This window comes from Trachemys scripta, chromosome 4 (assembly GCF_013100865.1).
Source record: "Trachemys scripta elegans isolate TJP31775 chromosome 4, CAS_Tse_1.0, whole genome shotgun sequence".
Taxonomy (NCBI): domain Eukaryota; kingdom Metazoa; phylum Chordata; order Testudines; family Emydidae; genus Trachemys; species Trachemys scripta.
In genome coordinates this window covers 57,119,641-57,145,260 of record NC_048301.1, presented here as the reverse complement: position 1 = coordinate 57,145,260, position 25,620 = coordinate 57,119,641, and the positions used below count along the sequence as shown (strand labels likewise).

Genomic DNA, 25,620 nt, shown 5'->3' with positions numbered 1-25,620 from the left:
GCAGAGCACCTCACCCTCCCTGATTGAACTAACCTCGTTATCTCCACACTGATATATACCTGCCTCTAGAGATTTCCATTACTTGCATCTGAAGAAGTGAGGTTCTTACCCACGAAAGCTTATGCTCCCAATACTTCTGTTAGTCTCAAAGGTGCCACAGGACTCTCTGTTGCTTTTGACTTATGAGGAGAGGCTGAGGAAACTGGGGCTATTTAGCCTGCAGAAGAAAAGAGTGTGGGGGGATTTGATAGCGGCCTTCAACTATCTGAAGGGGGTTTCCAAAGAGGATGGAACTAGACTGTTCTCAGAGGTGGCAGATGACAGAACAAGAAGCAATGGTCTCAGGTTTCAGTGGGGGAGGTTTAGGTTGGATATTAGGAAACACTATTTCACTAGAAGGGTGGTGAAGCACTGGAATGGGTTACCGAGGGAGGTGGTGGAATCTCCATCCTTAGAGGTTTTTAAGGTCCAGCTTGACAAAGCCCTGGCTGGGTTGATTTAGTTGGTGTTGGTCCTGCTTTGAGCAGGGGATTGGACGAGATGACCTCCTGAGGTCTCTTCTGACCCAATATTCTATGATTCTATGATTTAATTCAGTGGAACTACTCACCGGAGTACAGTTAAGTATGTGCATAAGTATTTGCAGGTTTGGGGCCTAAATGTATATATTAAACACTTCTGGCCAGGATGTCAATCCTGCTTTCTTTATGCTGTTTGAAGACATTTTACTTTGTCTCTTTAATGCCTCTAAATTTCTTTTCTATCTATCCTGTAATTATCATATAATTGGGTTTGTTATTTTTATCCATTCTAATTTCCATGCTTTTTGCAATATGAAACAGAAGCACTGTGACACACCGAAATGAGGATAAAGGTTTTCATTAACCATTTTCCACTTTCCGTGACACAAGGCACTGTGATACCTTCTCTTAAAGGATCATGAATCAGTTACAAGATGGCAATTTATAATCTTCAGAACAGAGTAAATATTTTTCAGGATAGCTATCTGGTTTTCTTTGCAACACATATACATGCAGAAATTCTATCAGAGGTAATAGCCCAACAAATTCAGATACTGAAGATACTATAAATTATATCGAATGAAAAGACATTTAGAAAGATAAATTAGACATTTAGGTCACAATTTGGAAATGGGATCTGCTAGCACAGACTCCTCAACCTATGAAGGGACCTACTAAAGTCAATGAGATTCCACACAGGAACAGGTGTTCAACCTACTGTATTGCATTGCAGGAGTAGGACCTTATTAAGCATTTTTTTGCAGCAGAAAGAAAGAGAGGAAATTTTGCTTTATGTGAATACAATTATAACTGGGTCTAAATCCACTGAGTCTTGGGCCAATTTCAATTCATGGGTCTGAACTTTGTAGCTAATGATGAGCTTGAGCCACAATTTCCTTTTACTGATATGGAATCATACTCATTATTACATATATTTAGAGACGTGTCTGTATTAATCACTTTACTCCACATTCCTTGTCCTTTCATTAAGTCTGGTCTCCTCAATTCTATGATAATGCAAATAATTAATAATATATTTAAATTGTGAGCGGCATGGAACTGGGATCTTATATGCAAAGAACTCTAAACTAGAGCTGTTTGGAAGTTTTCGCCTATTCAAGGAACTGAATAGTTTCACTGAATCTATGAGAGATTGGTCAAAACTTTTGGAACATTGGAAACACTGGTGGTCCAGAGGCCACATCTCTGCAGCAGACTGACCTGGAGCTCCACCTGGAGCCTGGGCTCACAGGGCTGCTAGGTTTCCCTGCTCTGCCGCAGCAGCCCTGGAAGCCATGACTGGAGCTGGGGCCCTCATGTCTGGTAGACATCTGCAGCAGGGAGCCTGGCAGACCGCAGTCTCAGATGGAGCCAGGGCTCTCAGGGCAGTTAGGCTCCCTACTTCACAGTAGCTTTGTCTGGAGCCTGGACTCCAGGCAGAAGTTGGACTCCACTGCTGCAGTTCAATGCATAGCAGTCATGAAACTGACAAGAATGTCAATTTCACATTTCCTTCTGAGAACACCACATTTCCAAAACAAAAATTTTGAAGGGTGATAGTGGATGTAGTGGTCTTTAATTCAGAAGAAATTTTGGTAAAATTTGCTTTTGCTCAAAATTGGAAGGAAATACCTAAATAAAACACTCCCCCCCCTTCCCTGGAGTTTTGGCCAGCTATACACATCTGTGTGTTTCATAAATATTAACATTAATAACAACAATATTGAGGGTTTATATATCAATTTAAGCATCAGAATACGTGATTTTATTTTTGAATCTTATCATCTAAATTTCTTTACCTAATTTCTTAGAAGACCATATGAAAAAGTGGGTTTATTTCACATTCACATAACTCTACAACAAATTATTCTTAATTTATCAAATTCAGCTGACACTAAATATTGTAATTATTAGCATAAAGTAATTTTTTGTGAAAGTTATGAGCAAATGAAAAAGGCAGAGATTCAAATGGAATCTCGATATTAACTCTCACTTCACCTGAGGCTACTGACACCTATTACACTACTATACTTCATATATTCTATCAAAGTCTATCTTCAGTTACACGTTTGTTGCTCCCATTGACTATACTGGGATTGGATCATGTGCACCAGAAAGCAGAAATGTATCCAGAGAATGTGAAAAGTTTGAGTTGTTACAGAAATAATGAAGTTAACAGCCATACACCACTTATTTCCCACCACAAATCATTTTTGCTCATCGGTTATAAGCCTTAGATATATTATAAGAAGCACAAAATGTTATAAATACAACTTCATTAATATCCTTTAATAACTTACCGAAAAGTGAAATCCTATGTCTAACAAGAGCAGCAAGTTTGCAGAATAGGCTAAAGCAGAAAAGAATGCAAAATAGTAGAAGAAGACACAGAGATTAATGTTTTGTTTAGAACATGAGGTAAAGCGATAACGAGAGAATAGCGAGACCACAAGATGTGAAAGAAAGGTACACAGTAGTTCCCCGAAGGTATATTTTCAATCACATAATGAGAATAAACAACCAGATATTTTCCTCTGGCAATATCATCTTCCAGAATAACTTTTAGTCTAAAAAGCACCTCAAAGATTAAATGTGTTTCCTTTAATTACAATAGTTAGCAGCAACTGTATTTTATATGGTTGAATCTCTCTCTAATGGTTGTAATTTTTCCCTCATGGTGAATAACATATAACAATAACAATAACATTGCATTGTTTTATTTGACATATGAGAACAATAAATGCATGTTAACAAACTTAAGATAATTTAAAATGTTTTCAGAAGATACTGTTTATAAACAGTTTATCTTTTTGTGTTTATAATAGTCATGATAGGTAAAATTAATGCTGAAATATTAACAGAAAAAAAGAGTCGTTCTAGCAAACACAGTCTTACAAGTTTAGTTTCAAATCTATAGTAAAGTAATGTAATAAATGAGAGAAAATTCACCTAACATCTAAAGCAGTGTTTTTCAAAGTTCGGGTCGCGACCCAGTACTGGGTTGCGGCATGTCAGGCACTGGGTCACTCTGATCAGCACTGCTGGCTGGGACGTTAAAAGTCCTGTCAACAGTGCTGCCCAGGTAAGGCAGCCTAGCGTCTACCTGTTCTGATACCGCGCTGCACCCTGGAAGCAGCTAGTAGCGGATCTGGCTTCTAGGCAGGGAGGCCATGGGGCTCCGCGCACTGTCCCTGCCCCGAGCACCTGCTCCGCACTCCCATTGGCCGGGAAACAGCCATTGGGAGCTAGGGGGCAGTGCCTGCGGGTGAGAGCCACATGGAGCTGCTTGCGCGCCTCTGCCTAGGAGCCTGACCTGCTGCTGGCTGCTTCCAGGGAGCCGCTGACCAGGAGCTGCTGGAGGTAAATCCGTGCCCCAATCTTCTGCCCTGGCCCTGAGCTCCCCGAAACCTGGAACCCCTTCCTGCACCCCAAATCGCTCATCCTCAGCCCCACTCCAGAGCCTTCCCCCCAGCCCAGAGCCCTGACCCCCTCCTGCACCCCTGCCCCAGCCCTGAGCCCTCCCAAACCCAGAGTTCCTCCTGCACACCAAACCCATCATCCCCAGCCCCACTTCAGAGCCTGCACCCCTAGCCCAGAGCCCTGACCTCCAACCTCCTGCCCAGCCCTGAGCACCCCCCAAATCCGGAGCCCCTCCTGTACCCCAAACCCCTCATCCCCAGCCCCAGCTCAGAACCTGCACCTCCAGCCCAGAGCCCTGACCCCCTCCCGCACCCCAACCCCCTGCCCCTGCCCAGAGCCCCTCCCACACCGGAAACCCCTCATCCCCAGCTCCATTGGGTCATGAACATCAACAATTTTCTTCAACTGGGCCCCCAGAAAAAAGTTTGAAAACCACTGATCTAAACGGTAATGGAAACCATAAGCAATAACTAGCATCGGTTTCTAAAGCATAAATTTTGCCAGGCCAAAATATTTTCTATTTGTAATAGATTTAAAAATTGGAGATAGCTATAAGAAATGTAATAAATCTATCTAAGGTACTTTTATTGCTCTCCCATTGCTATAGTATTTAAGCATCTCATTATCTTTAACGTATTTATTCTCACAATACCCCGGTAAGGTAGGAAAGTTGTATTATCCCCATTTTACAGATGGGGAATAGAGGCATACAAAAGTGCCCAAGCAGGTTAGACATCTAACTCCCATTGAATTCACTTAGGTGAATTTGTGAATCCTACTATGCATCTTTAGGCAACTAAATACATAGTTGCCTAAATACCTTTGTAAATCTGGCCCTAGATGTCTCATCCAAGGTCACACAGGAAGTCTGTGGCAGAGCAGGGAATTTAATTCCTGAGTTCTAATCTAGTTCCCTAACTACTGGACCATCCTAGAATGTATTCTTATGTAATATATTTGGAGCTCAGTAAAGCATTTTATATTGTATCTTGTGAAATTGTATATGAGCAATTAATTCAAACGGATAAGAACGCTGTTGTGTGGCCTGAAAACTGGCTAGAAGACCATAAACAAATTTAATGATAAATGATAAATTAGAGGATTAGAGGTAAAGATAAATCAGTGGACAAGTTGGAGAAATGAGATTAGTGGAGTCAATGTTTAGGTCCAAGCTTATTAAATATCTGAATTAATCATCTGGAAGAGAGAGTATACAGCACATTAATGAAATTTATAGCTGACGCTAAACTGGGAACAGTCGTGAACACTAGGCAGGAAAGTGGAATAAAACAAATGAATATAGAGAAAGATTGGAAACTTAGGTAAAAAACAGGAAAATGAAATACAGCTTGGCAAAAGACAATCTAATACATCCAGAGAAACATAATATGAAATACATACTCAATGACAGGAAAAAACCTGGGACACAGTAATGTGGACAGAGATTCAAGGCTCACAGTGGAGAGTGAATTAAACATTAATTTGCAGTGTCAGCTGGTTGCAAACAAGTCTGATGTAGTTTTGTGCTGAGTATGTAAGGACAACATATTAAGAAACAGGGAGATAACTATTCCTCTTTTTTAAGTTTCTCATGTAATTACACTTACAATAGCTTGTTCAACTTTGAGCACCACTTTGCCAGAAAGATATTGATAAACTAGAGGGAGTTCAGAAAAGAACAACAAATATGCTCAATGAGGGGAAGGACTGACTCATTATGAAATTAAGAAAAGGAAAATGTAACTGAGCACGAGGTAAAACTTCCTCACAATGAGATCTACAATCCTGCAGAATAGTCTCAGAAGAGAAATGGTGAAAAGTGCATCACTTAGGACTTTCAAAATTGGACTGGACAATGCACAAAAATGCAAACTCTTGAACCATGGCCCAGTGCTGGAGCTTTGGCAGTGTCTTGGTGAGGCCCAAAACTCTAGTTTTTAATTTTTAGCTCTTGAAAATAAACAAATGAAACTTTATATGGGATTTTCCTTTACACTCCCTTTGTTCTTGTTCCAGCTGCAACTACAATCACACACGCATCTAACAGAGCTACGTGGGTCAAACAGGTTTCTCTGTAGTGACTCCTCTCAGCTACAATGATATCAGCAGGAGGGCAGTGAGATGATGTCTTCTCTCAATGGTACCCAGCAAATGTAGAACCACTGGGGAGGAGAGAGCAGGAAGGAAGGGGAGGTGGCAGCACATGGCTGCTTCAGAGTCTTGTTGGCAGGGAGGTGGGCCAGGGACAGAATATGGAACAAGAAATAGAGGACTTAAGGGGGTATAATGGGAAGGAGGGGTAGAATAGGGGAGGATGCTCCAGGACTCTCTCCAAACAGTTCCCAATGCTCCAGACTTCTACTACCTCCCAAAAACATCCTACTAGGATGCCCTAGTCCTGTCCCAAATGACCCTCCAGGATGCCCCAAAGCTCATTAATCCATTGAAATGTGTCATGGTAAGTCTATTATAATGATAGGGACAGCTGGGAGCTGTCTCTGTGTTTAGGTTGTCTAACACTTCCCATTATAAAAAGATTCTTGTGACCTTTTTCTGAAAAATTATTGAACAGCTTCCTCATTCCCTGAGCGCTGTCCATCCTGTGTACCTGCAACCTAAATTTTGGCAGTCTAGCTTATCAATGAAACTTAAATAATGTTCTTTTAGTGTAGTTTTTATGTCACGTAAACTGTCATATTTTTATATTTCATTCATGGCTGATACAAATATGAATATCATCTGTAGCTTCAGTGAAAATGGGGCTGTGAGTTCAATTGCTGTGATAAAATTGGAGCGTACTAGTAAAATGTTTGAGAATTACTGCTATAACAGTCTTGCACCTGGCAGAGAGGCGGACTAGATGATCTTGTTGGACTTTCTATCGCTAAATTCCGATTCATGTAATGTCTGGCTGAGGAAATGTTCATATTAAACAATTTCACTTTAAGTTTCTTCTTATATTCCGCTTCTGCCTCACTCTGGCTATGACAGCTGCTATTCCCCACGCTGCATCCTCTTTCACAAAAGTATTCCACATTGCAAGGCCTGGCTGTATCCTTTCAATGTGTGATATTTTAATCTATATTTTACTTTTGCAACTGAAGCCCCATACAAAGCGAAACAAAGAGTTACTTTCTTGCCAATGGCTTTAAATCTAGGTATTATGGTACCTCAGGATTTGGATACAAACAATAGAAATATTTAATATCCATATGTAGAGCCTTCAGGCCCAAATCATCAGAGGGATACTGTTAAGTGAACAGGTTGATGTTTAGTGTTTTATAGAATTTTCACATATCACTTTCATCCTCATTTGCAATTTCTCTATTAAGAATAGAAATTATGAGATTAATTTGAAAACATTTTCACTTATATTTTCCAATTTTTGCTAATCATGGAGGTTTCACTGTTGGTTCTATTCTTAAGGCTGAGTTTTGTGCTTAAAGCAGGAATTCAACCACTTTGGTACATATGACAAATTCAGCTCCTCTCCAAAATTACAGTATTCACTCTGAACACAGAATGAATTTTCTGAGAAATGACAAGTGAATTGGTTAATTAGTTTATGAGTTAAAATAAATGGATCCTTTCAGAAATGAAGCACCCATTGTCTGACAGTTTCTTTATCCCGAATAATCTTAACAATGGAATAAAAGACACTTGAAACTGCTCTTATAATTAAACTCACCAAAAAACTTGTGAGCAAGCTACCTTTGAAGACTTTTTTAGTATTAAAGGTAACTTTTTCACATTATTCTTCACAATTAAAAGTTTCTCCTTCAGCAGGGACTAACAAATTATTACAGAGAACTCCATGTAGAACTGTGCTCTTTCAAAGCTGCCATCTGTCACTGTTCTCAATGGGACTGTGATCATAGCTTGACCACAGTTAGGTAGCCATTTTGAGAAGAGTGTCTATTTCCCATTTTTCTTAATAGGCACATTGTATCTGAGCAATTTACCTGCTCCACAGCTGGAGCCCTTTGCAAGGGTCTGTGCTGCCTTTCACTTCTACAAATCCTACAGTGACTCTAGCCCCTAACTTTAGTGTTTTGAAAGGTATTTCAACCACATTTGGTTCCAATTACACTGATTTGCAATAGATGAAATTCATCTCAGCCCCATACTGAGGCTTGGAGTTGCTGTTGGAAGAGGGGCAGGAAGTTAGACCACGGAAGGGTGGTTTCCTGACACCCTGTGTGAGGTGGAAAGAATCTCCAAACCAACCCACTAGATATGTGCATAGGGGACATACGATCTATATGTGCATTCTGTGGCTTCAATGTTTCCCTCAAGTGGATGGAGTCAGTAGGTGACTGGGACTGAGGGAATTGGGCTTGTTTAGTCTGCAGAAGAGAAGAGTGAGGGGGGATTTGATAGCAGCCTTCAACTACCTGAAGGGGGGTTCCAAAGAGGATGGAGCTAGGCTGTTCTCAGTGGTGGCCGATGACAGAACGAGGAGCACTGGTCTCAAATTGCAGTGGGAGAGGTCTAGATTGGATATGAGGAAACACTATTTCACTAGGAGGGTGGTGAAGCACAGGAATGGGTTACCTAGGGAGGTGGTGGAATCTCCATTCTTTGAGGTTTTTAAGGCCCGGCTTGACAAAGCCCTGGCTGGGATGATTTAGTTGGTGTTGGTCCTGCTCTGAGCAGGGGGTTGGACTAGATGACCTCCTGAGGTCTCTTCCATCCCTAATCTTCTATGACTCTATGATTCTCTGGGGAGGAAGCAGTGTGCTGAAGACCTGAACTCTGCCCTAGTTTGAGATGGATGGATTTTCCTACTCATACTAGAGCCAACTTCCTTGAGTTCATGTGGATGAAGTAAGTTTCAGCCAGTATCAATATCTTCTAGCTTCTTACTACGTACTTAGAATTATTGCTACTGTTTAAGTTGTGTTTCTGATAGATAGGAATAAAGCCATGTTACTTTATTTTTTAAAAATATTGTGGGATTAATTTTGAAAGGTCCAAAATACATAATTAAATGTCATCTATACATAGGAAAATTTTACACAAGACCTTTCCCATTTTTTATCATCTTAAGTTTTTTATCTCCTTTCTGATGTTGGCATCCAGAGGATCTTTTGAAAGGGCAAACGGAAGAGCAGGGGAAAAAGCACAAACCTTTTTCACTACTAAGGATATTCAATCATAGCTATTAGCTGTAACTGAGGTTTTGGACTGTTTCCTAGATTTTAGATTTGTCCTCTTCACTTCCCAAAATAGACACATTTTAAACTTTTTTTAAAATTTACAATCTTAGGGTAGGTCTTCACTAGCAACGTTAAAGCGATGATGCTGTAAAAAAACCACCCCCGTGAGGGAAGTGGCTTTTCACACCCCTGAGCAAGAAAGTTTCAGCGCTGTAAAGTGGCAGTGTAGACAAGGCTTTAGAGCCTGAAGTTCCCTTTTCAGTAACCAAACTGATACAGTAAAAGCAGCAGCAGTGTAAACTTCTTATTTGCCTCTGCCCTTTTCCAGAGGGTAGAACTCAAAGAGTGAGAGGAGAGTCAGTATACATGACTATTCTGAGTGGTGCGGAGGCCCTTAATTCCGACTGCCTTCAGTGGAATCAGGAGGCACTTAGCACTTTGCCTTTCTGCTGACATTTAATAGTGGTACCTGGAACCATTTAGTAGTGGTGGCTTTCATGCTATTATTTCCTGTTTATGAAAGAATGGAATAGGCATACGACCATTTAACAGTCATCCGGTGGCACTGATTTTTGGGTCACCACCAAACTTGTCAAAACACTTGATAATTTTGTAACACGGTTATTGTAAATATATATAATCTCTACCTGATTAATGTTTCACATTTTAAAAATGATTAAAAGCAAATTAAGTTAAGTAAATGATTAAAATTAAAAGAAAAGAAATAAAGATGAGGAATGTTATTTATTTACTTCCACGCTAGTAAAGAAAGAATCAGCCATTTATGATCTGTTTGAGGAACCTAACTTTTTGCACTGTTATTTTGCATTTTTTTTAAATTAAATTTTTATAATCTGGATACAATCCCACAGAGTTTACCTCAGTCTATTACAGGGGTCGGCAACCTTTCAGAAGTGGTGTGCCAAGTCTTCATTTATTCAATCTAATTTAAGGTTTCACGTGCCAGTAATACATTTTAACATTTTTAGAAGGTCTCTTGCTATAAATCTATAATATATAACTAAACTATTGTTGTATGTAAAGTAAATGAGGTTTTTAAAATGTTTAAGAAGCTTCATTTAAAATTAAATTAAAATGCAGAGCCCCCTAGACCAGTGGCCAAGACCTGGGCAGTGTGAGTGCCACTGAAAATCAGCTTGTGTGCCGCTTTTGGCACGTGTGCTATAGGTTGCCTTCCCCTGGTCTATTACTTACCTTGCCAACATTTCTTTTTCCTTATTGGAAGCATATCCACTGCTACTGAGTGACTTAATTGGAGAAGACAGGAAGTACAGCAAGTGATTGGTAAAGTACTGGTCAACTAATGGTAGGAGAACCTAGGGAATACAGAAACAAAATATACTTTTATCATCTACATACATTGTTAAGTGTACCAGACAGCATTCCAGTACAGCACAGTCCTTCACACAGACTTTTCATTACAATTGCATTTTCTAGTTTTAGTCATTAAGATTATAAATGAAAATCTCACATATGACAAATTTACACAAAAGTTAAGCGAAGCAACAAATAGCCTACTCTGAGATGTCAGAGGTGTCTTAATGTAAATATATGGGAACCTCTGAAAATAGGGACAGCAGAATATTAACGATACAAGAGATATTGGGATATTATCTCATCAGTTATCTGCTGAGCAAAACCATTAGAATTGCAATATTGGATCCATCTACTTTACTAGCTCCCAACAATAGCCAGCATCAATGAGGAAAGTGTACTCTCCATCCCTTTCTGTAATATACTTTCTTGTCCAATACGTGTTTGCAATGTTGGCTGTAGCCATGTTGGTCCCAGGATATCAGCTCTGCTCAAACTTGAAGAAGAGCTCTGTGTAGCTTGAAAGCTTATCTCTTACATCAATGGAAGTTGGTCCAATAAAAGATATTACCTCACCCATCTTATCTGTCCAGTACTTGTCAAGGGCCATGGATCTCCAAGGCAGGTCCATGGGGTTGCAGAGTGAAAGCGTTATCCTGCACCCCCATGCTACAAGGTCAGATAAGGGAACTGCAGCTAGTCCCCCACAACTAGAGGCCACACCCACTAATTCAGCAGGATCAGATGACAAGCAGCAGACTGCTGATTGGCCACCACTTAATATAAAGCTTCCTGTTCTTGCCCCACCCTTTGTCTGAGCACCACGTCTTTTAGTCATATTGCTCCCCAGAACCTGAGACCAAACTCCTGCTACCCGGGTCAGTCTTCTGATCTACCTGTATCCCATCCTGCTAAGCCTATTCCTGAATCTGCCCAATATCGACACTGACCAGCCTGCCCCTGCGCTCTGCCTGTTCACTGATTGCCATTCTCCCATGGACTGATTTCCCAGCAGCTGAACTTGCCTGCACCCTGGATTATGAAACCTTCGAATAACTAGACCATGCATATTGACAATACCTACCAACTATCTGGCTTCATATATGGTCTTGAGCCCCATGGCCCTGCTTGCTCATAACAAACATGAAAATATTATCCCAGAGCAAGACATTTCTTCCTTATCCTAAATGGTGACAAGTTTATGTCGCAGAGCATGAGGACTGATAGCCCTTGTAACTGCAAATTCAAGTGGATATGCCATTTTTACGCATATAAATATTGAATCCTGTTATAAAAAGCATACTAAGCTATTTGCTTGAATAATATCCTGAGGCAGCAAGTTCCAGAAATTACTTATATGTTCCACAAAAGAATATTACATTTTATCTGTTATAAATATATTGTCTTTTAATTTCATACTATGTCCCTTATCACTTAGCAAAATAATTTCCAGAAATAGTGTCTTAAAGCAATACCTCTGGAAATGTCACTTGCACTCTCTGACTCATTACCCACCTATATATATGGGAAACAGATATTCCATTACACGTATAGTTCTGTGACATTAACACATCAAAAAAAGAATCCGCAGAGCTGGAACACTGGAGATTCTGTGCTGCTGCTGCTGCATTGCCACTGGAAGCTTAGGTGAGGCTCCTACAGGAGGACCATGTGAGGGTGGCTTGGAAGGAAGTACTGCACAGCAGGACCTCATAGCCCACTCACAGGCACCAACTTTTCAAACTGCCAGGGGGTGCTCGACCCCAGGCTCTACCCCAGGCCTCACCCCCACTCCACCCCTTCCCCCAAGGCCCACACCTGCCCCGCCCCCCCATCCCCTCCCGCCCAGTTCTGCCCCCTCCTGAAGTGTGCCACGTCCCCGCTCCTCCCCCCTGCCTCCCAGCCTCCCTGTACGCCCAGAAACAGTAGTTTGCGGCGGGAGACGCCAGGAGGTGCTGATCCGCGGGGTCTGCTGGCGGGCAGGAGGTGTGGGGGAGAGCTGGTAGGGAGGCTGCTGATGGGTGCTCTGCACCCACCATTTTTTCCCCATGGGTGCTCTAGCCCTGGAGCACCCACGGAGTCGGCGCCTATGAGCCCACTGATTGGCTGGCACCAGTATTTAAATCAGGAAGCCATGAAGGGGAGCTGTCTGAGCAACAACACAGATTGCCTGTCTGTCTCTGCTTCAGACACTGCTTGCAATTGACCCTAGACTCTGGCTTCCAACCCTTGTTTGTCCTTTGCTCTTCAACTGCTGTCTGCAACCTGGTACCTAATCCTGCCTGCACACTGATGCCTGACTTGATTTGCCCTCTGGATTGTCTTGGACTCTGACCTCCCTGTACCTGACTCAGACTGACTCCTGCTCTGACCATTAGGTCTAACCGTCCTTGTCCTGATTGTTACACACACTGCATTCTGTATAATAGCAGGAGTTTGGGCACATTCCTTGAAATATTAAGTCACTCACTTTGGCAAAGAATTTAATTTCTTGGTCATGTGGCGACTTCTCTGTTTTTCCACTGGTGACAATGGCTTCTGCAAGGATACAATCAACACAAATGTCAATAAGATTGAGCAAAAATCTAATTGTAAATAACTCTGCAGTCCTTTGAAATAGCCTTGCAAACTTAATTTTGAAGCAGTACAAGTAAAGCAGTATAGACACTCCAGCAGGCAGGTTCAGCAGATACAACAAGTATTTTTTTAGAATAAATAATAATCAGAATCTTATGGTATATTTTCTCAAAAGCAACAGAAGTTGTTATATGTGCAACTCAGCATAATGGGTTTATTTTATCATTGTAAAGTTTAAATATTAACTACTTTTATGATGTTCAAAATAAAAACACTTGAAAAACTTACCCAAATGTGCAATGAACTCTTGAGCAGAGTCAACATATTTTAGAATCTTCTTCAAAAACTTAAATGCAAACCTCTTTTCCATTGATGATGCATCCAAATCCATATCTTTCAGACATCTAGTTCAGAAAGGATATTACAAAAATGTTACAAATTATCAGATTACTATGAAGCTTTCCATGACCTTTTTATTTTATTACCTAATCAAGGTAAATTTTCATAAATTAAAATCCAGCTTTCATAGCAACACTCTTTCCAAATAGCTATTTCTACAGTAGTAACTGTTTAAAATAAGCCTAAATTTCTCAGAGGGATTTTATCCTTTTCCATGAAAAGAGTTTAAAAATCATGCACTTCAGTATCATGACTTCAGACAGCTATGATCACATTATACAAATCAAAGTGTCTTCATTCTGAGCCTGATCCAGCAAGATGCTGGCTACTCAATTTCCACTGATTTCAGTGCATGGTGAAAATGCTGAATATTACATAGGAAGCAGACAGATCCAGATCCACAAAAGAACATAGGCACCTAACTCCCACTTTAAGCACCTAAGTCTGGAATTTAGGTAGCACTGAGATCCTCAAAAACCCTGCTCAATTCTGAAGATGCCTCTAGTGCCTAAATTTGCACCATAAGTTCCTGCTTCTGGGCATGTGCACAATACATCATTCTAGACACCCAGGTGCCTATGCCCCAGTGGGACCCTCAAACCAGGGGAAGCTAGGTGTTCTCCCATCTTTCTCACCTGTGGGGCCTAAGCTGGTAGGTTTCTTCAGAGCAGGCCTAACTCTACAAAAAATGTCTGGAGACAAGAACTCCTCCTTGCAACCTTTTGCCCATTGGATAGGATAGCACTAGGCTATGGGATATTCTTTGCGGGTCTCTCACAATCTCGCCCGTTGAAAGTACTTTCTGTGTATTAAAAATTAAACATACATGGGTCTAGAGAGTGAAAAAAGCTCTGTAGCCCAGTGATTAGGCCACTCAGCAGACTGGCAAGAAACCCCTGTTCAATCCCTTCTTCTCATCAGGCAAAGAGAGAAACTGAACTGAGGTCTCCCACATCCTAGGTGAATGTACTAACCAGTAAGCTAAAGGGACTCATCTTTCCCACTACGTAGCTAGCTTTTGTGGATCCCATTTTTAGGCACCTATCTCCCCATGCATTGTATAGGCAGCCCAAGCACCTAAACTCAGAGTTCTGGATTCCACTGGGTGCCTAGGGATCTAAATTGTAGGTGCCAGAAGACTCGGTGTTGCAAGGCCTAAGTCCCTTTGTGGATTTGAACCTTAGGGTTTTTTTTTCTTGTGGTACATATTGTTTAAGCCATATCTTTGAGGCATCATTCAGGTTCTCTATTTAAATAAAGATTAGTGTGGGGAGGAGGAGGCAAAAAAATATGTATGGAGTTATACCTATGGAAGGGACCTTGAAGGTCATCCAGTCCCCTGCCTTCACTAGCAGGACCAGGTACTGTCCCCTGACAGGTTTTTTTTTTTTTTTTTGCCCCTGATCCCTAAATGCCCCCCTCAAGGATTGAACCCACAACCCCCGGGTTTTAGCAGGCCAATGCTCAAACCACTGAGCTATCCTGCCCCCCAAATTTGTATTTTAAAAAAATAGACAGGAAACTATAACTGTCAAAACGCCATGCATTGATTTAAGACAAAAAAAATTTAGAATATTCTAGTTACAGACTAAACTTTCCCTCCCTGAAATTTTCCTGTCATTGTTTGCCCAATTTATTTCCCTCATAGAAGTCAGATAGCTCTATCGATTTATGCCTTTGATTTGTTTTTAAAACAGACTTGTATTTACTTTCTTTTATTCTGCTTTACATCTTTGTTTTTTCTACATTTACTTTGCTTACTACTTTTTCATCATCACTGTATACTTGTTCATTCTCCCTCCAGTGTTAAATGCATGACAGTTTATACATTTCCATGTTCTGCTATTTAATTATTTGATTTTGTACAACCAAATAACTCTCTATATATTTGTTCCATCATGTGGTGTATGATTACAGTAACAGTGAGTATCTGGCAGCTATTTATGCCTTATAGGCCTCTTCTGCTTCATGATCTCTCAGTGTACAATGCAAACAAATATGTTTCCTTATTTTTCCTGAGGCCATAGTGAATATACTCTTCTTGACTTTATATTATGTCATGATTGCTAACTGATTACATGTAATTTCCTGGAAAATCAAGGACTTGATAGCTTCATTAAATGAAAAAGAATCCTTTATCATAAGAAAAAAGAGAGCAGCTGTCTTCCAAATTCATTTACATGGAATGAAAGCCACTTAACTTTAAAGGAACATAAATTGTTTCTAATATGTACCCTCATAAAGCCTAAGAAATTATTTCTATACATCCTATTTCATAAAAACCTAAAAGTCCAGTTTTCTTCAAATGTGTTAAGTTGAAGAAAAAGGACTCAATTGTTAAAGCAAAGGCAGATATGTTTATAGAGTACACATACTATGCAACCTAACCAATTCCAATTACAAGAACGTACCTATTTTCACAGTTTAGCCCAACAGTTATCTGACTGAAATTCTGGAAATGGGGTAACTGCAAGCAGGGATTTCAAAAGGTGTTACCTTTATATATTATATTTTAAAGAAAATATTGAGAAAAGGTTATTGTCTATTGGTGAAATTCACCCAGATGCAAAATGCTGCCACAAGGCCTTCAAACCACTTCAACCTCACATAGGGTTGTGCTGGACCAGCAGCTATCCTCCTCTATGTGCCATCAAAAAGGTTTCCATGCTGGCCCCATAGGGGGCAGGTCAGGAGGATGACGGAGATGAATATTTTAACAAATCCAGGGGTGGCACCAATACCCTGTGCAATTAGTATAGAGGGGCTTCAATTGCTATTCCTATACATAGGCTACAAAGCGACTACTCAAAGGAATGGGGGTGCTGCACCACAGACCTGCAGTTTGGCTTCGGACTTGGGTGAATTTAATTCCAGCTGCTCTGATCTCCACTCACAAAGAGCCTAAATATTTGAGTTAAGTGGATTTCATTCAGTAAAAATAAAGGAGTACAATTTTTAGGGCCCTTTGATGTAAACACTTATGCACATGATTTACTTTAGTCATACAAATAGTATCATTGCAGCCAATAGGAGTACTCTTGGGAGTCAAGTCACACCACCTGTGTGTTTATTAGTATTAATTTATTTGAAGCTGAGTCTATGCTTTCCCTATAGGCATTCATTTTTTGAAGAACAAACTAAATCTATCTACCTCCTCCAAGTTCAGAAGAAAAATGGTTACATACCTGTATTGTAACTGTTGTGTTTTGAGATGTGTTGCACGTGGCTATTCCACTTCAGGTATGTGTGCACCCAGCACACTGTAGCTGGAGAGTTTTCCCTAGTGGTACCTGTTGGGGTGGCACATGTGCTGTGCATCTCCTCATGCATTCAGCTGGGGGCATAAAAGACAGAGGTGCCCCAGTACCACCTCAGTTCCTTTGCACTGGAATTGTAATATAATGGACTCTGAAGCACAGTTCAAGAGGGCAGGTCATGGAATAGACATGTGCAACACAGCTAAAAGAAAAATAGTTCCAGGTATAGAACTGTTTTTTCTTTGTCATCTGATTGCACATACCTATTTCATTTCCATGACTCCCAAGCAGTTGTCTATGGTGCAGAGCTTGGTGTCTATTGAAAAACAACTGCAGAACTGCCTTCCTACAATCTACATTGCTTCTGGAAGCCAATGAAATGGCACTGTGCTTGATAAAGATGTGAACTGGAGACCAAGTCACTGCTCTACACATATTTGTATTGGAATGTTCTTTTAGAATGCTACTAAACTGTCTGTGCACTTGTGGAATGTGCCGTCAGCTTGGAAGGTGGTTTAGAATTTGCAACATCATAACACGTAGAAATGCAGATGATCCAATCAGAAATCTGTTGTGAGGTAACTACTTGCCATTTCATCCTCACCCTTCCAGAAAAAATATTTGAGGGAAAGAATGACAGCCAGCGAATGAAGTTATTCCTCACCCTTGTGTGAATGTGGTTTGGAAAAAACCCAGTAGGTAAATAGATGGTTTAGTTGAAATGGAAATTAGTACCCACCTTAGAAAAAAAACTTCAGAATAGGTCTTAAAGCAACATTATCCTTATAAAAATAGTATAAAGTTGGTCTGCCAATAATTCTTGCAGTTTTCCAACCCTATAATCAGAAATAAACGCCACCGAAAGGCTACCGTGGGTGATAATATGGAAGAGGGCAAGAAGCTAAAGGCTGAAAAGGAAGACCCATTAGAGCTGACAATATTAAGTTTAAATCCCAGGGGAAAGTAGTTCTTTAACCTGAGGAAAAAGCCTGGTTATTCCCTTTAAAAAGTCTGATTAGCAGAGAGTTGGAAAATATCAAATGACCTTGAAACAGAAGATAAAAAGCTGAAAGTGCAACCAGGAGCACCTTGAGGGAGCTTAGAAAGAGACCTGATTCTCTCAGATGTAGCAAATACTCTAGAACATCCTGAACCCTTGCCTCACCAGGAAGAGCATTCCACTTGCATGTCCACAGCAAGAAAAGATTCCCTTTGTGTAGGTAACTCTCTCTGGTGGACAATTTCCTATTGTTCAGTAAAGTTCGGCACAACTAGTGACCATTCCCTTCCCCCCCCACCCCAGTCTAGCCACTCAGCAGCCATGTTGTGAGGCTCCGAGGATCGGATTTAACACAAGGCTGTGATTCTCAGAAAGCAGTCTATATCCTGAGGCAGAATCAAGGGCAGTCGTACTGACAACTTCTGGAGGCCCAAAAACTGGTGCTGTTGTGTCCAATTAATATTAGAGCTTGAGCAATTAATATTAGAGAAGCATGATCTTACTTTGTTTTGAGAATTACCCAAGGTATATCAAGGTTACGAGAGGGAAGGCGCAGAGATTCATCTTCCACGAACACAGGAACATGTCCATGATTGAACCCAGGCTCTGACCCACTGTGGAGCAGAATCGATGGCACTACTTCTTTTGCTTTGTAGTGAAAAGATCCACAGTCTGTCTCTCCCAGGTCTGAAAAATCACTCGTACTATATTGATTTTTAGAGACCACTTATGATCCCTGCTGAAAGACCCACTGAGATGATCCTCCAGAGAAATTTGAATCCCTTGTAGATGAGACACCCAGAGTATTATCTTATTCTGAATGCAAAAATTCCGGAGCCTAAAAGCTTCCTGACAGATCTGATCTGGCTCTCCATGTCATAATGCTGTCATATTGTCTGTAAGGACCTAAACAGAATTTCCCCTTATCTCAAAGATTTTAAGGCCAGAGGAGATCATGATCATCTATTCTAGTCTGACTTCCTGCACATCACAGGCCACAGAACCACACCCACCTACACTGGCTGAGTTACTGAAGCCCTCAAATCTTGATTTAAAAAGACTTCAAGTTACAGAGAATCCACAATTTACTCGACTTCAAGCCAGCAAGTGACCCATGTCCCACACTGCCGAGGAAGGTGAAAAACCTCCAGGCTCTCTGCCAATTTGACCTGGGAAAAAAATCCTTCTTGACCCCCATTATGGTAATCAGTTACACTGTGAGCACATGGGGGAGAGACCCACCATCCAGACAACTGGGAACAAATTCTCTATAGTAACTCAGAGCCCTCTCCATCTAGTGTCCCATCTCTGGCCGGGGGAGATATTTGCTAATAGCAGTCACAGATAGGCCATATACCATTGTAGTTAATCTCATCATACCATAAACTTATCAAGCTCAATCTTGAAACAAGTTATGGTTTTTGCCCCCACTACTCCCTTTGGAAGGCTCTTCCAGAACTTCACTCTGTAGATGGTTAGAAACCTTCATCTAATTTCAAGCCTAAACTTGTTGACCGCCAGGTATATCCATTTGTTCTTGTGCCAACATTGGCCCTTAACTTAAATAACTCCTCTCCATCTCTGGTGTTTGTCCCTCTGTCAGGGACCCAGACGTGCATGCCAAACTAAAGAAGATCAGAGTCATAAGAGGAAGGGGAGAGAGAAGGGCACTCCCTTGCAGATGTTTCATTGAACTTTCCACCTGTTCAAAAAGGATATCAAGGATACCAAGAAAGATATTACTCTTGCAGGTACATGAATCAACCTGTCCAGAGGATGTCATATGGACAATTGATGGATTTTTAACCAGTCCTGTGGAATCTCAGGTGTTATCTGGCATGTGGAAGAGGCCATATGTGCAAGAGGCCATGTGTCCCAGAAGCCTTAAACACTTTCTCACTGTTTTTTTTCTCTTAATTAATTGGCCTCTCAGAGTTGGTAAGACAACTCCCACCTGTTTATGCTCTCTGTATGTGTGTATATATATCTCCTCAATATATGTTCCATTCTATATGCATCCGAAGAAGTGGGCTGTAGTCCACGAAAGCTTATGCTCTAATAAATTTTTTAGTCTCTAAGGTGCCACAAGTACTCCTGTTCTTCTTTTTTCTCACTGTTGTTTGCAGGTGAGCCTGGAGCAAGTTGCATAACTCCAGAATTGCTTGAAACCTGGTCTGAGGGAGGCATGCCATGGCTGATGCAGAATCTAGGAGCGCCCAGAATCACTCAATTTTCTGTACAGGATAAAAGACGGACTTCTTTGTTTTTATAATCAGGTACAGCTGGGCAAGCAGAGTCTGGATTTTCCTGATGTCTGGAATGCCCCTGAATTAAACAATTTTTTAGGTAGGGGAATACCTGAATGCAAATTCTGTGGAGATAGACAGCTATGATGGCCAGGCATTTGGTAAATAATCTGGGAGCTCATGAGAGGCAAAAAGGGAGGATAGTAAATTGGTAGTGATGGCCTGATACCAGCATGCTAGATGGAGGTGATCTTTTGTTCCCAATACACTGAGTCAAGCTGAGCAGCCTTTCCTCCCACAGATGGCTCAGTATCGTTTTCATTTTCACATAGACCAGGGGAAAAGTTCCTGTTCCTTCCTGACTGTAGTTACCTATTATCATCTCCCAAGCAGCTATCACACACTTTACATGGACATTTCCCATCCTTGGATGGGTATCATAGATTTGGCAGTGTACTGCAGATGCCGCAGCGTCCCTGCTTTCAGCTGGAGGCACCACTACCACCCTGCTCTGTAGTGCCTCTGGTTCCCTGATAATGATGGGCAGAAACGTTATTTCTAGCTCAGTTGCAGCCAGGACGCCGAGGGAGACAGACATGTCCTGCTTACCAAGCCCGGTGATGCCCTGCCCGCTGCAGAACCTGTGTCTACCGCAGACCTGCCAGGACTACTGCTGGCCATCCACCTGGAGGAGATGGAAGTTGCCCCATGGTGCCAGGTACACCCTGAGGGGAGGATAGAAAGTTGCCCAGGGACAGCCTACTTCAGTCTGGCTGTAGCACTGCCTGAAGCAAGGTCGGCGTGTTGCTGCTGGATTCTCTGCTGACTCAGTGGCGGACCACTCTGCCAACTATTAGGGCCCTGAGTCAGGGCCCAGTGGAGTAGGGTGGGCCGGCCCCCTCGCTGGCACTCCACACCTGGGGTGGCAGCCTACCCTTGCCAGGTCAAGAGGCCTGCATTTATTTGTTGTCCGCCAGAGCTAGGACGTTTGGCTCCTGGGTTTTTGCTCTGTCCCTGCACCAAGGGCCCAGAGCTAATTGACTTCTGGGTTTTCGCTCTGCCCCTGCCTGAAGGGCTCAGAGCTTAATTGACTGATGTATTTGCTCTGCCCCTTACCCAAGGGCCTAGAGCTTAATTGACTACTGTGTTTGCTCTGCCCCTCTTTAAAGGGCCCAGAGCTTATAGACAGCTGGGTTCACTCTGGCCCCTGCCTAACAGGCCCAGAGCCTGCAGACTACTGTGTCTGCTCTGGCCCCTGCCAAAAGGGCCCAGAGATCACAGACTAAGGTGTTTGCCCAGCCCTGGCTTAAAGGGGCCAGGGGCTATAGATGGTTGGCTGCTCAGCCCCAGTCTAAGGTCCAGAGCCTACTGGCCCTGGGAGACCCTGCTTTTGCCTGAGGACCAGAACCAACTGACTATCTGGGGGATCAGCCCTGTTAGACCAATTGAGACACTACCGTCTAACGCTAATTCCCCTGATATTCGGCAGCAGTCCTTATGGCGTAGTGAGGCAGTGTGGCCTCCCTCCAACCCAGAGTGGGAGGGACAACCGTCACACCACTACACTCTCTCATAGCTTGGAAATGCTACGTGTAAGGGAGCTGGACTGGAAGGCTAAATGTAAAAGATAAAACAGGGTCAGAAGAAAATTTTTCATCTCTTTGCTGTTTGGATTCTTGCAAGGGCTGGAGCTAAGAAACAAGAAAGCAGAGAACCCTAAGGTCTACCTGAGTTAAGCCCCGAAAAGACCATCCAATGCTGACAGATTATTATATCTCTGTGACTTTTTAGAACCATAGACTGAACTCATTTGTGCATAATGTTGTCTTCTTTAAACTTTAAATAAGTCTTATTTCTTTTTCTTAGTTAATAAATCCTTTCGTTAGTTTATTACAGGATTGGCTACAGGTATTATCTTTGGTGTGAGATCTAAGATGCAAATTGATCTGGGATAAATGACTGGTCTCTTGGGACTGGGAGCAACCTGAATATTGTGTGATTTTTGGTGTAAGTGACCATTTATCACTAAGTCCAGCTTGCCTGGGTGGCAAGATAGACTTGAGAGCCTAAGGGGACCGTATGACTCCATGGTAAGACTGTTATAGTGATCCAGAAGTTCACATCTGTTACTGGCCTGGTAAAATTTAATTATAGAACATATCACCAGTTTAGGGTGTCTGCCCTGCTTTTTGACACTCTGCCCTGAGATAGGCACTCATGGTCATGAACCCCTCCAGACAGCATGACAGTGGTGACTCTCCAACCCACTCCCATTTTAATTATGTACCCCTTACTTTGAATTGCAACTTCAGCATACTTCATATCTCCTTTATTTTTGAATTCCCTCAAACTTCCTTCAGGGATCACTTTAAATTTTTGAAGTAATTCTTTTTAGATAGAACTGCAAAGATTGAGAGCTCTCTGTTCATATAGATGAAAGTGACTAAGGCCTTCTCTGGCAGAAGTGGAGCCAGACACCGTACCATGTCTTCTTGCCCCACCTTATTCAATTCACATCCCATTTCAAAAGCATTTAGAAATACATTCATGTCATCCCCTTCCCTAAAGCAAGGAAACAATTTGGAGTCTATGTGGCTCCCCCAGACTAGGCATATGAGGTCTGGCTCCACCTACCAGATCAGTTTTGCTGGCACAATCTCTCCATCTCGAATTGATGTTGACACTCCTTCTCTCTCTCTCTCTCTCTCTCTCATCTTGCTGCTTGACCGGGGGCAAGCACCTCTGGGTTGCTGTTTCTCCAGGGGCTACAACAGTGTACACCAGTTACCAACCAGCCTTCACAAAGCAAAGTACATTTATTTTTAGGGCAAAGCATCACAGAGAAAACATATAAAAACGACACCAAATCTTACACGCTTAGTAATAAGCATACCAGAAATTGCCTTTCAGTCTTATGGGTCCTACTAGGCCAAAGTGATTCCATCCTTTTAGCAGGATTGGGGCCCCATTGGACAGAATGTCCTGTCCATTTTCTCACTCAAAATGAAGGCCCTGAGCCCTTTATATATCCCAAGTTCTTTGTTTGTCTCTTCATCTTTGGAAAATCCATTTTGAACCAATATGTGCAAACCACCCGTGCTTCTCCAGAGCTGGTTACAATCCTGGGGTAATCACCCCTTATTGTTTTTAGTTCTGTAAGAGCCTTGGTAAAACTTCCCCATAGAAGTAGCAGACTCACACAGCTATGAGGTAGCTGTGGTAGTGCACAGAATGGACTTCCATCTTGAATGGTCCCTGCAAGTCTTCTTCCTTTGGCAAGAGTCAATATGGGAGGCTTTAGGCTTCTTAAATCCCACAAAATTGAATCTTCCAACCTCTTTCATGGCTGGCCTCATGCCCTACTTCCTTCAATGGCAGCTCTATAAACCTTGTATAACTGTACTTTCTTGTGCACATTGGACATGACCCCATTTTTGCAGCTGTCTTGTTCTTAACTGGTGCAAGACTGCAGCTTGGCAGGATCAGCTAATTTGTTTGTGACAAAATCAACCAATGGATGTTAAGAATATGCCATAACTTTTGTTGAAAAAAATGTTTGGTTTCCTCTGCTCAGCTGTTTTTAATAACCAGTTTTCTGCTCCATATAACAGACATGCCATCACGACTGCATTGAACATTCATCTTACTTTTCGCACAGACATCCTGTCACCAAAACAGAGGCCACCGAAGACGCTGAAATCCAGCATGTAACTTCGTTGGATATAGAACCCTCTGCTATCAACTACCAATCTTCAGGGATCTTACTTCTCCACCATTCAGAAGGAGACTGTCCTCCTCCCAGGTGCTTGGAAAGTCATCACTACTGATAAATGGTGTGTAAGCACCATGGAACTGGGTTACATGTTCCAGTTCTTTTTTATTCCTTTCCCCCTTCCACATCCCTCTTCAGTGACCCCCTCATGTGTCACTTCTTCTTTAAGAAATCCAATCACTTCTTCATGTAGGAGCCAGTATCATTCCATAAAGTAGTTTCTTATGTCCCTGGATTTTTGTGTTCTCTTTTTAAAAGATCAGCAACCACAGCACTTGGCTCTATTTTGCCTTGGTGAGGGCCACATTAAATAACGGGTATGAGGATCACTGCTCAGGACAGACCCCCTTGCAAGTTAGACAGTGCTTAAATCCAGGACACTTGGACATAACCAAACTGCCTAGTCCCAGGTGAAACAATCACAGAGAAAATAAGAAATAAAATATTCCCAAGTGGGAAACAATAGGTAACTAAACACTAGCACTATAACAACTATTTGCAAGAAAAAAAATGTTTCTTCAGAGGAAAAAAGGGGAACCAGAGCAACGGCCCCTGGAGAGCTCCAACAGTGCAGTGATAAGGAACTGAGGGAGTGCTTGGATGGCTTCGCCCATTATTCCTTGGCCTGGACGTACAAGGAAATGCACAGTGCATGTGCCACCGCGATGGGTACCGCTAAGGAAAACTCTTTTGGCAAGTCCACACCTGAAGTGGAATACACATGTAAAATCATCTGAAATGGAATAGACATGTGCAATCACTTGAAGAAGAACCCCACTTACCAGACCATTTTAGTTTACAAGAAATACTGAATGCTATGAAATATACAAGGCCTTAAAGGCTCTTTGTCGGGTAATGTCTTATTACATTTTTACAAAAAGAATATTATTTAACTTATGAGGTTCTTCCCTTCTGGTATAATAATTCATTTTTCAATGGTTTGGCCTCATGCAGTATTGCAATAATGAATTATTTATTTAACCGCAGAATAAGTAATTCCCTAGTATTCATCCTGCCCTCAGTTAAAATGACGCATGTCATGGTGTCTTTTGTAAGTTCTGCCACTTTGCATGAACAAGTTATGCAGGGATGCACACCGAAGAGTCCATTTGTCTTACAGATTAAACATAACCCTACAGACCAGTTATCATAAAAATTCAACTAAAAGTATTATTTTATGTATATACATTTCTATAGCATTAGACCAAAAGCCTATTTTCCCAAAGCCTATGATCCTTACTGACAACTACTAGGTGTTAATTTATGAAGTTTTGAGCTGTCTGCATTGTTTGGTTTAGATCTTATTATTATATTTTGTATTTGTCATGAACTATAAATCTTACCTATTTGTGCTATCCCCCAAATAAAAATAAAAATAATTTTCTATGTTAAGAAAGGACTGGAAATTATAATTTTCTTTTAGTTACAGATAAAATACAAAATGGTAATTATGTTGTTCATAATTAACACAAAGAGTAGTTAGAGAAAGTAATGAGCAAGAATGAAGGTATTGGTAAGGAAATATTTTAAATAAATGCACAGCTTACCTAGATACAACAATGCCATTCATTTGAAGGAATTTAAACAGCTCTTGTGCCTTCTCCCGGTCCCGAGATTTCTCCTTGGCTGTCAAGGTGTCATAAGGTACCAGTAAAGGATGACTACCTCCTCCTTTGGAAAGTTGAAAGAACTGTAAATTTTTCTATTGTAATGTTATTTTTCAAATATAAAGGGACCTACATAATTTACATTGTCGTATGTTGTCTCCTGTTCTTTCAGACTCTTCCACCTCCCGCCCCTCATTTCATTTGTGGTTCACCAGACTTTATTCTTACCTTTGCTCTCCAATTCCATTTTCTTCTTTTTGGCCCAAATGTTATGATAGTTTTCCGCCACTACCTCAACCATTCCCTACAACGCCACAAAGAAAAGGC

General features: G+C 41.5%; 1 protein-coding gene across 1 annotated transcript in view; it reads right to left on the bottom strand.

Moving 5' to 3' along the window:
* The window catches only part of RYR3 (ryanodine receptor 3), a 563,198-nt gene that overhangs the window by 158,130 nt on the left and 379,448 nt on the right, over positions 1–25,620 (bottom strand). The window contains exons 59-64 of the mRNA XM_034768994.1: positions 25,522–25,597; positions 25,234–25,357; positions 13,301–13,416; positions 12,906–12,973; positions 10,316–10,437; positions 2,822–2,871 (exon numbers count right to left, since the gene is read on the bottom strand). Of these exons, the coding sequence (XP_034624885.1) occupies positions 2,822–2,871; positions 10,316–10,437; positions 12,906–12,973; positions 13,301–13,416; positions 25,234–25,357; positions 25,522–25,597 (556 nt within the window). The remainder of the gene's footprint in view (positions 1–2,821; positions 2,872–10,315; positions 10,438–12,905; positions 12,974–13,300; positions 13,417–25,233; positions 25,358–25,521; positions 25,598–25,620) is intronic.